Below are 12,509 nucleotides of genomic sequence, written 5' to 3'. Positions count from 1 at the left end.
TAGCATGTCGATCTCTCTGTACAGTATCACCTCATAAAAGTCTTGTTTATAACATGTTCCTGAATTCTTACCTTGTATTTCTGCAGTAGCTGAATATTCAGCTCAAACACCTTAAGCTCATCACACCACTAAATAGTGTAGTACTGAAGGACATATCTAAAAGCTTGGTTTTGCACAAATGTTATTAAATATGTTTTTAAACATATATATCTAAGCAAATGACACTTCTCAGCATGTACTTTGATTTTAAAGTTGGTCATAGCAGTGTAGTGTAGAAACCTGGAAAAGGTTTCAGAGAATCTAGCACTGAGCAGCAGTCAAGGACTGAGCAGAAGTATAGAAAAAACAAGACAGTACTTGTCAACATGTTAGGTGGATGTCATGGTATAATGGCAACTTAATCATTGTCAAAGTCATCTTCTTGTAGACATCATGACCAGTGGAAAGGTTTGAAGAAGAATAATGACATGGCGTTGAGGATAGCTGGGGAGAGTTCCTTCCCAGTATAGAATCACAGAATCATTCAGGTTGGAAAAGACCTCTGAGATCAGCTAGTCCAACCTTTAAACTAGCACTGACAAGTCCACCACTAAACCATGCTACCGAGTTCTACCTCTACATGTTCCTTGAAGATCTCCAGGGATGGTGACTCAACTACTTCCCTGGGCAGCCACACAACCCTTTCAGTAAAGAAATTTCTCCTAATATCCAACCTAAACCTCCCCTGGTGCAACTTGAGGTCATTTCCCCTTACCTTATCCCCAGGTGCTTGAGAGTATGAGGTAATAGTGTGAAGATGGCTGTTCAAAAAACTTCAGAGTGAGCAGTAAATGCTCATTTCACATATTAAACATAGTAATTTCATCTTGTTAGACTGAATGAGACATGACAGGCAGAACAGTGAAGACCGTCAACTTATACCTGAAGGGCACTAAGGGAGCCAGTGCTGGTGCATGCAGAGAGAGAGTGCTGTCTGAGCATTGTTACGCATTTTTATGCAAGCTTGGAAAATTACCTTTTCAAACTGCATTCTGAATGAGGTCAGCCAGACAAAATATGGTTTTCAGGACAAAACACAATGATGTTCTAATAATTGGGATATAGTAGAATGACCTAGACAATTTTTTCAGCCACATGGATAGCTAGGAAAGGCTCGCTTTTAGAGGTGTTCTCCCAAAACAGTCTATAATCCTTACATCTTTAGAGCTGTGTTGATAATAATGCCCAGGTTGTGGGACAGAAGAGTAATATATACACAATCTTTATGGAGGCACGTGAAACTAATAGCTATATAATGCCTTTGAGGTTCTTTAATGAGTTTCTTGTAAGTTTTTATGGGAGGATGTTAAACCTGGCAGAAATTTGGAGATATGAAGCACTAACCATGTGCTTTGATTTTAAAACGTGAATGCACAGCAATGTGATACTCGTCACAGTGAGGGAGGAAATGCTCTTTCCCAATTTGCTATTGCTTGCTCAATTGGAAGGCCTGTGACAAATGTGTTTTTAATTACTTTTAATGTTTGTTTGCCTAACTAAAAAAAACTCCATCCGTTAATGCCTTATGAGTTTAAAACTTTAAAAACTGCATGTGTGCTGGTCCCAGTGTTTTCCAACAGCCCCTTCATGGTTTTTATCATTCTCACAGGAGGAGAAACTGCTGAAATGCCAGGCATGTATCCACCTGGAGAGTATGACCTAGCAGGCTTTGCCGTCGGTGCAGTAGAGCGAGGGCAGATGCTGCCCCAGTTGGAGAGAATTGCTGATGGAGACATGGTTATTGGAGTAGCTTCTTCTGGGGTTCACAGCAATGGGTACAGCCTCGTAAGGAAGATTGTTGAAAAGTCATCATTAGACTTCTCTTCTCCAGTTGGCGTCTCTGGTGATCAGACATTAGGTACCGTTGTAATACAGTTTCTTCGCCTGAACTTCTCAACAGGCAAATGCGCACTATTGTTTTGTCTGTGCCTTTACTTATAACTTTTCTAAAGCACTGAAAAAATTACTCCATTCTCAAACATTTTCTCATCTTTTTTTTTTTTTCCCCTGGTGAATTACATATGCAGGAAAGAAATTAAGGGTGGGAGATAAATAACTAATTGTATACTAAAAGTAGTAGACGTGTTTTTCTCTGTAATATAATGCTCACTAGTATCCAGCAAATTACTACTTGGAGATTCCCACAATTTCATATTGATTAACATTTCTTTCTGCTCTGTAACTGGTCTTATTTCATCTTCTTTCATCTACAGGAGATCTCTTGTTAACCCCGACTAAGATCTACAGCAAGACTTTGCTGCCTGTCCTTCGCTCAGGCCACGTGAAAGCCTATGCCCACATCACTGGAGGAGGCTTGCTGGAAAACATCCCCAGAGTTCTCCCAGAGTCCTGTGGTGTCGTTTTAGGTGAGATAAAAAGAAAAGCTGTAGAAATATCTGCATGTTAATATGGATCAGTGTGGAAGCCTGTGTACATGGGACTGTATCAACTGACTTGCACTGTCTAGAAATCAGTTTGCTTTCTCTTTGTTGCTAAAGCCAGTCAAAACACGTTGTAGTCTTAGGACTTCTGTCTACTGAATTCCCTTCCCTGGATTGGCTTTCTTAAGAGCTCTATCCATACTTTAACAACTAAAACAAGTTTAAAAGCAACCCAAAGTGAATTGTCACCATTTTCAATAATCTGCAAAATTACTGATAATTAAATGACATTCATAAAGCTTTGGATTGGCGTTCAGGTATGGTTACTGGCTCAGGTGGATCTCCTGCTATTCAGCAAGCTTCAGTTAATCCTCATTTCAGGTATGCTAGAAATAGTATTTCACTTCATACAGGGAAGGGAAGTATGAAAAGGTAAATGACTTATAGGTTATGCAGTGTTCAGTTGGGTTGTAGAATAAGATAAGGGAACTACTGTTGAATTCTCTACTCCAGAACTGTACGTAAATCATCCTTCCACTTGTCGCTAAATATAACAAAGAAAGAAACCTACTGTTTTTGAAGTTCCATTACAATGGCCAATCCAGAAGCATTTTTTGTGATGCTGTAAATCACCTTTACCGTGTTGGATCTGGGGGAAGTGTGAGGCTTGCACCAGTTTTTATAGCTATTGTTCTCGTACAATAGTTTTTTTAGAAGCAGGGTTGTCACCCTCAAGAAGAGGATTTTCCAAAGAGCGCCTTAGAGCCTATTTTTAATTACTCGTTAATGGTTTGCAGTGGACTGATGTGATTAATTTCCTCCCTGAGTGACACTTTTTTCTATTCCCAAGCCTTGTTCAGTAAGGAAGGAAAAAACATCCCGTTTCCCTGCATGGAAGCTGATTTCATTCAAGCTAATGCCATTGTGGGACTTAGTCTGTGCTTTACATCCAGATTTTGCCTTTCAGTACTCTAAATAATTTTAGCTTTTTGTGCATAGGTAGTGGCTTCCTCTCTTCATTTGTATTTTCAAATCGCTTTAGATGCTCTTAGCTGGAAGATTCCTGAAATATTTTGTTGGCTCCATAAAGAAGGGAACCTCTCTGAGGAGGAAATGACTCGGACATTTAATTGTGGGATCGGTGCCGTCTTGATCGTTCAGAAGGAGATGGCTCAGCAGGTCCTCAAGGACATCCAGAAACACGAGGCAGCCTGGCTGATTGGGAGGGTTGTCCCCCTACAAAAAGGTTACTAGATTTTTATTTTCCTTGAAAAAACATGAAGAACTAAATTACTTAGCTGGTGAGTCTCCATGGAATTTAGCTGAAAAACTATTAATTGGGACCTCTGTGGCTTTTGTGGATGGGATATTAAAATGACAGTCCTCATGACTTCTGTCTTGGTCTACAGAACATGTGCTTAGCAATGTCAGATGTCACCAGCACTATAAATAAATATTGAGAAGTAAAGCAGTACCGCTAGTCTCTTTTCACTAGTACTTTTCTCCTCTCTGCTTCTCCCTTTATTTATCTTTTTTTTTTCCTATGTGTTCAGGCTCTGCCCATGTTAAAGTCCACAATCTGCTTGAAGCCTTGCGAGCAAATAGGTCACTGTCTGTGCACAGCCATATCCAAGGCAAAATCCAAACAAACAAAGTGAAGGTTGCTGTCCTTATCTCTGGAACAGGTGAGAGTTTATATTCTTTACTGCAGGTTAAAACAGACTATTGAAAAAGGACCTTCAACTCAGAATCAAAATCTCTCAAAGTCCTGCAGGTCTCCACAGCAACTTTGCTAGGCTTCTGACAGGCTTTTGGTGCTCAGTACCAGGCAGAATAGATTTTGCCCTAGGAGTCTTTTCAATCAGAAATAGAATGATCTTTACCCTCTGCTGCAAACTGGCTATAAATTGCATGTATTCATTTTATCTACCAATTTCTGCATGTCTTTAGGTTCAAACAACCAGTGTGTTTTGCACTGTTGGGGCAGCAGCTTTATTTTACAATCAGATCAGTGTCCTCTTGCCCCATAGTCATCTCCAGGGTTTCCAGCATTCTCACTTGTTAAGAAATAAACCATCATTCCAATTCCAGAAACTACAGTTTACATACTTAATTGCTAGTAAAAGCCCTGTAGACTCCAGGTGTCAAATTCATTTCCCAGTAAGGTCAACGAATAAAGGATTATTGTTAACATCGGTGTCTTTTGGATTGGGTCTCACCCACACTGCTGCTTATTTAAAACTTCTTCTAGCTGTTAACTGTATTTATTCCCCAGGAACGGTTTGATATTCATGAATTATTTTTTCACTCAGGCACAAACCTGGAAGCCCTGATAAATAGCACAAAGAAACCCACCAGTTTCGCACAAATAGTTCTTGTTGTTTCTAACAAAGCTGGTGTGGAAGGGTTAAGGAAAGCTGAAAGAGCTGGTATTCCTACAAAGGTAAGTATTTCTCATCTTTTTAAAATTAACCTTCGTTAGCTCTGACTACAGTAGAAAGGTACTGTGAAGTAATGACTTTTAGTGGGTTAAGAGATGATTTCAAGAAAAGGCTTAGTGCTTTATTTTTTGTTCTGTCATAAATTTTGTGCCCTTGGGCAAATGACCTAACATGGGAAGCAAATTACTTCCTTTTTTTCTGTTTCCTATTTACGAGTAATCCTGATGGTGTTGGGAATGGTCATTATATTAAACCAGTGCAAATCTTCTACAGTTGAAACTTTGCCATTTATTTAAGTGTAGTGCATTTGCACTAAGGTAACAAGGTATTTTATCTGAACTTATATTTAGAATTAGATGCTAAACAGGCATGGTAGCTGATTTGAATGAAATTAAGAGGTCAAACTCAATGAGACCTTCCACTGACTCCCTGGGCATTGCTCCAGGCTCTTCAGGGTTCATTCAAAGCACACTGTGTTTCCCTTAAAGTTACTGGATCCATTGCTGCGTGGCTTTGCCCTTTCTGTAACCATGTGCATTAAGGATGTTAAATGATACTGTTCTGACTTAGCATTTTACAGTCACTTTGCACTGATAACTACAGGTGACATGGAAGATTTGGCCCCAAGGCACGCTTTACTGTTAACTCGAATAGTAGCAGGATATGGTTGTTTGCACTGCTGTCTCCTGTTTGGGAGTATAAACAGATCACAAGTAAAGTATGTCCGTGATATGCAGGTGAAGGACACACATATAATGAGGGGAAAAATACCTTGGAGGGCCAATGGTCTCAAGTGGTTAAGATGGAAAGTGAGTGGCAGAACGGAGGCACTGAGTTGTACACGCTTTACCAGTTCTTACCTCGTAGTTTGTAGCAGAGTTTGGCCCAGTGTTGATCTAGGCTCTATTCCTAGTGCCCCCTGCCACGTTTTCAGCTACCCAGTTCTGTTTTTTCAAAACTACTTTGTGATATTTAAATGTACCGACATGGTAAATCTTGTAGGGATTAACAGGGAGTTTTATTTAAAAGACAATGAATGTTTTAAGTTAAGTAACACTCAAAACTAAGTGCTTAAAATTAATCACGTTTTAAGTTGAAATCATTCTAAGACTTTACATTTTCTTAATGGCCTACATTTGTAGTTTGTTCAACTGTGTCCAAATGCTGGGGCCTACAACTGTGGGCCTAGTAAAATAAAACTGTTTTTCTGCTCCGTGCTAATAGGAATAAAAACTGGTTATTTGTCTGTTAGCTGTATGCATTTTGAAGTGCTCTTCTTGCTGTGTATGTGCACCCAACTGTAGCCACGTGTGGAGATCTACTTGTTTTTTGCTTATTACTCCAGAGCACCATTTCATTCTGTTCTTAGGGCTCTTAGGTTAAATTAACCCTGGGCCCATGTTTGTTCCTCTTTTGGATTGTCACAGGTTATTGACCATAAATTGTATGAAAGTCGCACTGCATTTGACAGTGCAGTTGACAAAGTCCTCGAAGAATTCTCAGTTGAACTGATCTGCCTTGCTGGGTTTATGCGAATACTGTCAGGTCCTTTTGTCAAGAAATGGGAAGGTAAGCACAGCATATTTCTATATGCATTTAAAAAATAATAATTTTATATATTATCCTCAGGAAAAAAAAAAAGAAAATGGAAAATATAGAAAAGGGACGGTATCAATTCTGTGTTTCCAGGAAACTAGACTTTTCCCATCTGCTAAGGAAAGGGTTGAAAGAAAGTCCCTTTATCGTTTCCACAGAGGCTTGAGGAAGCCAAGTGCAAATGCAGCTCCTTGTGGGCTTTGATTTATTAGAAAATCTTTGTAAAGTAAGGCTGTAAAACTTCAGACCTCTGCAAACATGAGGTGTTGGCCAAGTTGTTGCCTAAGCAGTAAGGGGTGGCGAGTGTTCAGCCTTCCTCTAACAGATGAGTATCTTTGGCTGCAGGTTAAACTGCAGAGCTAGGCAGTGATGTGCAGTTCCTGGTAATGAGGTCTTATCAATTTGGTGAGATATCCCAGGAGCTGTGTGAGTCTGGGGGCGGCTCTTGTTTGTCTGAGGTGTTCCCAGTGTCTCCATTCTGGTCATCTTTTACAATTTTGCCAGTTCTTTGTTAACAGCTGATAACACCTCTGCCTACCTCAGTGGTCGCTCTCCCTCCCCGAGCTGTTATATTCCTTTTCTTATCTCTTTGTTCCTTTCAGGGAGTCCTGAATCACGCAGGGGCAGCTGCCTCTCTCACTCTTTGCTCTACTTTGGGTTCAGTCACAGTTACTTGAACTAGTTCTTGCTCACACCGCACAGGGGCTGGCCAGCCTATACGTTACAGCTCTTCAGGCAACTTTTATTGTTCACATGGTGACTTTTGTGTTACTCTGGGTGTGTCCATGACACAGACCTTTTACACCTGAACTACTTGTCAAACCTCTCTTTAAGATCAGTAGAGCAAAAGAGGCGTTCCTAGGAGGCAATTCATTTTGTGCTAAAGCTGTCAACTAACATAAGTCAGATGAATTGTTTTTGTTTCTCTTCATTACCGGGTCCAGAAGACCTAGCAGTAAATGTCTGCGTTGTAGACAGCTGCAGTTAGGAGAGAGAAATCCCTCACTACATGAGATGTATAGCGACAGGGCACTTCCAGCGCTGATGATCGCCCTGCACAGTGCAGGACTTGTATTACGTTTCGAAGTAGCCTGAGAGCAAAAGTAAAGACTCTTCAGTACAGGACGTCTGCACTGGTTAATTCATTTTTTTAAAATATCCAGCACTGAACTGAGGTGGAAAACAGACACCTACCTGAGCTCTGACAAAGACTGTATCCATCAGTTAGGGCCTAGATATGAGCTCAGACACTCAGTTCAGCTTATGTGTCTGTGCCAGTTAAGAGCAGTCTCTGTAAAACTCAGACCTTGCCGTGCCTCTGCACTGGCTACTCTAAGTTGTCCAGGAACAGTCGATTTTTGTTGCTGCTCGGAAGCTGTTGCCTTTCCTTTCTCCAGCAGTTACAAGGACACAGAGCATAAAGTTAGTTGTGAAACTCCTCTTCTTGCTTAATGGCCCTGGAATGTTAGCTGTGAATTCTAACAGAAAGGACAGATAAAAAGAAATAAACAAACAGAAAGCTGCTTTCCTTTAGAGCAGTTTCTGAAAGGAGAAACGGAGGAAACTCCGACAGAAGCGGAGAGAGTTATTTGCAGCTCACAGTCCTCAGTACTTTTTTGCTCAAGCAGCAAGCAGAGAGGTGCTGATGCTTAAAACTGCATATTTTTGAGATACAAAGCCAGACCGGTCAATAAATTTGCCTCTAAGTTTTGCAGGTCAAAACCTGCGTGAGTTCTTGCAGTGGGAGCGCAGGTTTTGTATTGCACTGCCCGAAATGGCCTTCACTTCACATTACAGAATCATATGAGTCTATTTCAGTACACTGCTGCCTCCGCCAGCACATGTCAGCTCAGCCTTACTGCTTGGCATTTCGGTGGTGTTCAGTGAATCCTGATGACATACAGCCTTCCTAAGCAGGAGGCATGGAGAGACAGCGTGAGCGTAGCACACTGCGATATAAATAGTGCTGATGGTCATTTGCTTTTTTATCTTGCGAGGGTTTGTACCGAATCTAAGAGAAGATGCAGCGCTGCTAAGCACCTTTTGACTTCCCTCTGGCCCAGCGTTGGCAGGACAAGTTGTCACAGGCATGTTAGGAGCGGGCAGGGAAAGCGTGCCAGAAGAAAGGAAGTGTTCTGATGGTTTAACTGTGGCTTTGCTCGAACGGTGAGACCCTGAGGTCATGGATAGCCACTGTCTCCTGCTGTACAGCTAGGCAGGAGCTAAGGCATCAGCTTTCTCTTTTAAGGAAGATGTAAGGTGCAGGCTTCCCGGGGCTCTAACCGGCCCCACCTGGCCGAGCATTAAAGGTTACATTACCCATTTCGGGATCTCCTGGCCAACTTTCCGCATGGAAAGTAGAAGTGGTGGACAGGTGCTTGTCCAAAGGGCAGAGCGAAGGACTCCTCTTTGAACAGCTGTTGTCTTTCATTAAACCTAAACAGGTGTGGAGGAAAAGCCCGAGCTAAAGAATTTTTGCCTTGTCATGGGAGGCTGTTACATCATTTGAAACCACGCCAAGTTTCTTGAGGGTATTGAGTTTGTAAGAAAGAGGATTGTGCTTGTGAGGAAAGAAGAGAAGAGCAAGATATAGAGGGAAAGGACAATGTTTTGTTTAAAAAAAAAAAAAAAAAGAAATCCTAAATAGTCACTGGAGAAATATGCTTTAGCCATGGAGTTAATTGTACCTGATTGCTGTCTTTGATTTATTGAAATGGCAAGGCATTCTGACATGCTTTGAGCTGGTTATCTGTCAGTAACATCAAAAATAGCATATGCAAAAGTCAGTTAATGCTTAGAAAAATCTTTTTCACGGATGTATATTGTTCCTCTGTTGATTATTGATACTTTGAACACACTGATAAGTCTGAATGCTAAAAGGCAATGACCTCACTTACTCTTTTCTAGGAAAAATATTGAACATCCACCCATCCCTGCTGCCTTCTTTCAAGGGAGCAAATGCCCACAAATTGGTGTTAGAAGCTGGCGTCCGAGTCACAGGCTGTACTGTACACTTTGTAGCTGTAAGTACTTCCTTCCTCTACTCTTTATAATTCACAAGTCTTAAGATTTTCATCTCAGAGCTCGTTTAGAAAACCCTTATAGCATCACGCTTGATTACCTTTTCTCCTTTGTTCATTCATACCGTTATTAGGCAATATAGTGCTTTAGTTTGTTGTCCCTGGAGAAGGAACTGGAACTGAATACAGGAGTTAAAGCTTTACCTAAGTTAACTTCATGAAGTATTTCACTGCTGCCATTCCATCAGTTGCAGTGGGGTACTAGTTCATATAATGCCTTGACTGATCCCAGAATCTTTATTAGTACACAACATCATCATCTTAGATTTTATCATACAACCTTCCTTATTTGTTGCTTTCAAGAAAAAAACAACGCTGGAAATGGCACAAGAAGTCTAGATTTTTTAAGAAGTAATCCCACGTTCGTGCAAACAGAGAAAAACTTAACAATTTATATAAATCAAAAATTAAGAAAACCAAAGCCCAGAGATCTCTCAACAGGGAAGATGTACATGTTTATCAGTTCAGGGAGTTTTTTTTCCACCTTTTTTCATTCTCAGGGTGATAGTAACTATTCTTCATTCCTCTACTGCATTCTTCAGATTATCCTCTGCTTTTCCACTGCTCCTGAAATCTGTTTTCCCATTTGCTTTCCCTTGGAAAATGTTTTTTCCAGTTAGAAAAAATGCATTCCTTTCTCCAAAACATGACTGTTGCTTTCTGTGTGGCAACGTCCTGAGAAACAATAACTAAACAGCAGGGATCTGCCTTGTTAACATGCAAAGGAAAGATCTGCTGGGTCCTCTAGTCCAGCTCTGTGCCAAAGCTGGCTAATTCACTTTTCTGAATTGAAATGTCATCATTTTGTCCAACTTAGCCTATCATGTCCTCAGTTAACATGGCTTTTGTTTTCTGTAGCAGAAACATTACTCACCGCCTCTTTTACTTTGAAACCTACGCTTCTGATAGTTCCTCACAGGCTAGTGCGTGTCAGCATCTTCTCTGCATTCCTCACATTAGCCTATTTTCACGTTGTCTGTAATAACATAATGATAAACAGATCCCTGAGGAGTCCGGATCACATTCATTGCTACACATCCATGCCCCTCTCTTTCCTCCTTCAGCCATACAGACTTTCTGGCTATTGCTTTTACAGGAGGAGGTTGATGCTGGAGCAATCATTTTCCAAGAGGCAGTTCCCGTTAAGGTCGGTGACACAGTGGAGACCCTGTCCGAAAGGGTGAAGGAGGCTGAGCACCGAGCCTTTCCAGCTGCCCTGCAGCTTGTCGCCAGCGGGGCTGTACAGGTGGGGGATGCTGGCAAGATCTGCTGGAAGTAAGAGCAGCAAGTCCACAGAGCTCCTCAGGTGGTACAGCTGAGGTGCATTAGCTGATCAAAACAGAGGCCACAGTCTAATAATGTGTATTCACCTCACAAAGTGTTTTAAGCAAAGGATTTACCATTTCATGTGCTCAGTCAAATGGCTAAAGATTCAAAGTAAAATCGAGAGAAAGCCACAAATGGGAATGTTACAATGGGGGGCTGTTCTCAGTAGCTTCAGCTACAGCTCTGTTACATGCTTCCTATTTATGGTCACTTCCTTGGCCAACATTTCAGTTCTCAATCACTTTCTTCACAAAAAAAAAACAACAAAAATGTCTTGGTTACAGAGACATCTAAACATCTGAGATTGACTTAAGAACATCACTTGGTCTCCAAACAGACCATACAGCCTGTAACAGGGGATTCTCTTGTCACGTGCTGTGAAGTGTCTGTAAGGATGAGTAATGGCAGGTAGTAAATTGGAAGTGATGGCCATATGCAAAGACTTGACTCATAAAAAAATATATAGCCAAAACAAGAAAAACTGGCCTTACCCTTCCTGCAGATAACAAAGTGCACTTTTTTTTCCATCTAGTTTCTGTTTCAATGTTGGTAGATCCTGTCTGGCCTAGATTCTGGATGTATCCAATAACTTCAAATACTGAACCTGCTATCAGTCAGATCCTAATAGAATTAAACTTCTGCTGACCATTTGCCTTCAAGGATTTCCCTATGAATCCACACAGTCCACACATGAATTCCCCTCAGAGATTTGTTCAGAACCAAAAGGGTAATTTTTTTTTTCTGAATGAGCAGAGAGGGAATTAGTACAAGACAAAAATATTTTTTTGGCTTGTGAGACATTCTTCAATTCTGAAGAAGGTAAGTCCCTGTATTCTGGGAATTAGTATTTTCACCTAGAATAATACTGATGCAAACCCAGGAAATGTTGCAACTCTGAAAACAGTAAGGTTTTTTCATAGATGAATTCTTGTGAAAAAGCACCTGGTTTTCTTTTAATGTGTTGTAGCTGTGAAAACATTTTAATGCATTTACAAAAATAATCATTTTTGTCCTGTACAAACCAGAAGTATCTGACTGCAGCCAATTATGTGTATTTTAGAACTACCCTTTACTACAGAGAAAACTGGTTACTGTTCTGTGCGCTGATGTCCTTACAGTAATCTCAATTCGGATTTGAAATAAAGTCTAATAAAATTAAAAACTTAAACGTATCAAAATCTTTCCCTGAGTTTCCTTTTCCAAGGGTATAAGCTGAAGGAGGAGTTTGTGAAAGAGAATCTAACTACATCTGCAGTGCAACGACTGCAGATCAGTTTCTGAGGTTACAGACGTGTGCAATCCTGCAAAAGTTAGTTATAATTCCGGAGCGTGGTGACCTTACTGTTCCCAGGGCCAGATGGTCTGCAATGAAGAAGCTTGCTGACAAAATATTCCTGTCATCTTCTGTCGCTGAGGATAAAGCTCAAGCAAATACAGAGAAAAATTACGTGGTCAAATTTAATGTGCTTGTAAAAGGCAAAGAATAAAAGCTAAATCTTCATCAGAGCACTTTTCTGTACAAACCTATCTTTGCAGAAGAAAGCTGACCCCACAGGCCAACTGCCCGCCAAGGCTTGCAAGCCAGTCTGTCTCGGGGAGAACATAAAAGAGGCAGGGAGCGTCCAGCTCTGCCTGGGGTGCAGTCT

At 40.9% G+C, this 12,509-nt stretch overlaps 1 protein-coding gene across 9 annotated transcripts in view; it reads left to right on the top strand.

Annotated features, from left to right (window-relative positions):
• The window catches only part of LOC121064113 (trifunctional purine biosynthetic protein adenosine-3), a 39,347-nt gene extending 27,334 nt beyond the window's left edge, over window positions 1-12,013 (top strand). For all 9 annotated transcript variants that reach the window (XM_040545348.1, XM_040545342.1, XM_040545345.1 and 6 more), the window contains 8 exons: window positions 1,649-1,897; window positions 2,253-2,405; window positions 3,463-3,666; window positions 3,974-4,105; window positions 4,733-4,863; window positions 6,289-6,430; window positions 9,365-9,480; window positions 10,634-12,013. In XM_040545348.1, coding sequence (XP_040401282.1) covers window positions 1,649-1,897; window positions 2,253-2,405; window positions 3,463-3,666; window positions 3,974-4,105; window positions 4,733-4,863; window positions 6,289-6,430; window positions 9,365-9,480; window positions 10,634-10,816 — 1,310 coding nt within the window. In that variant the 3' untranslated portion in view covers window positions 10,817-12,013. The remainder of the gene's footprint in view (window positions 1-1,648; window positions 1,898-2,252; window positions 2,406-3,462; window positions 3,667-3,973; window positions 4,106-4,732; window positions 4,864-6,288; window positions 6,431-9,364; window positions 9,481-10,633) is intronic.
• The last annotated feature ends 496 nt before the right edge of the window (window positions 12,014-12,509 follow it).

This window comes from Cygnus olor, chromosome 1 (genome assembly GCF_009769625.2).
Source record: "Cygnus olor isolate bCygOlo1 chromosome 1, bCygOlo1.pri.v2, whole genome shotgun sequence".
NCBI classification, from domain to species: Eukaryota; Metazoa; Chordata; class Aves; order Anseriformes; family Anatidae; genus Cygnus; species Cygnus olor.
Note: the sequence above shows the minus strand (reverse complement) of the source record. Positions and strands in the feature narration are given on the sequence as shown.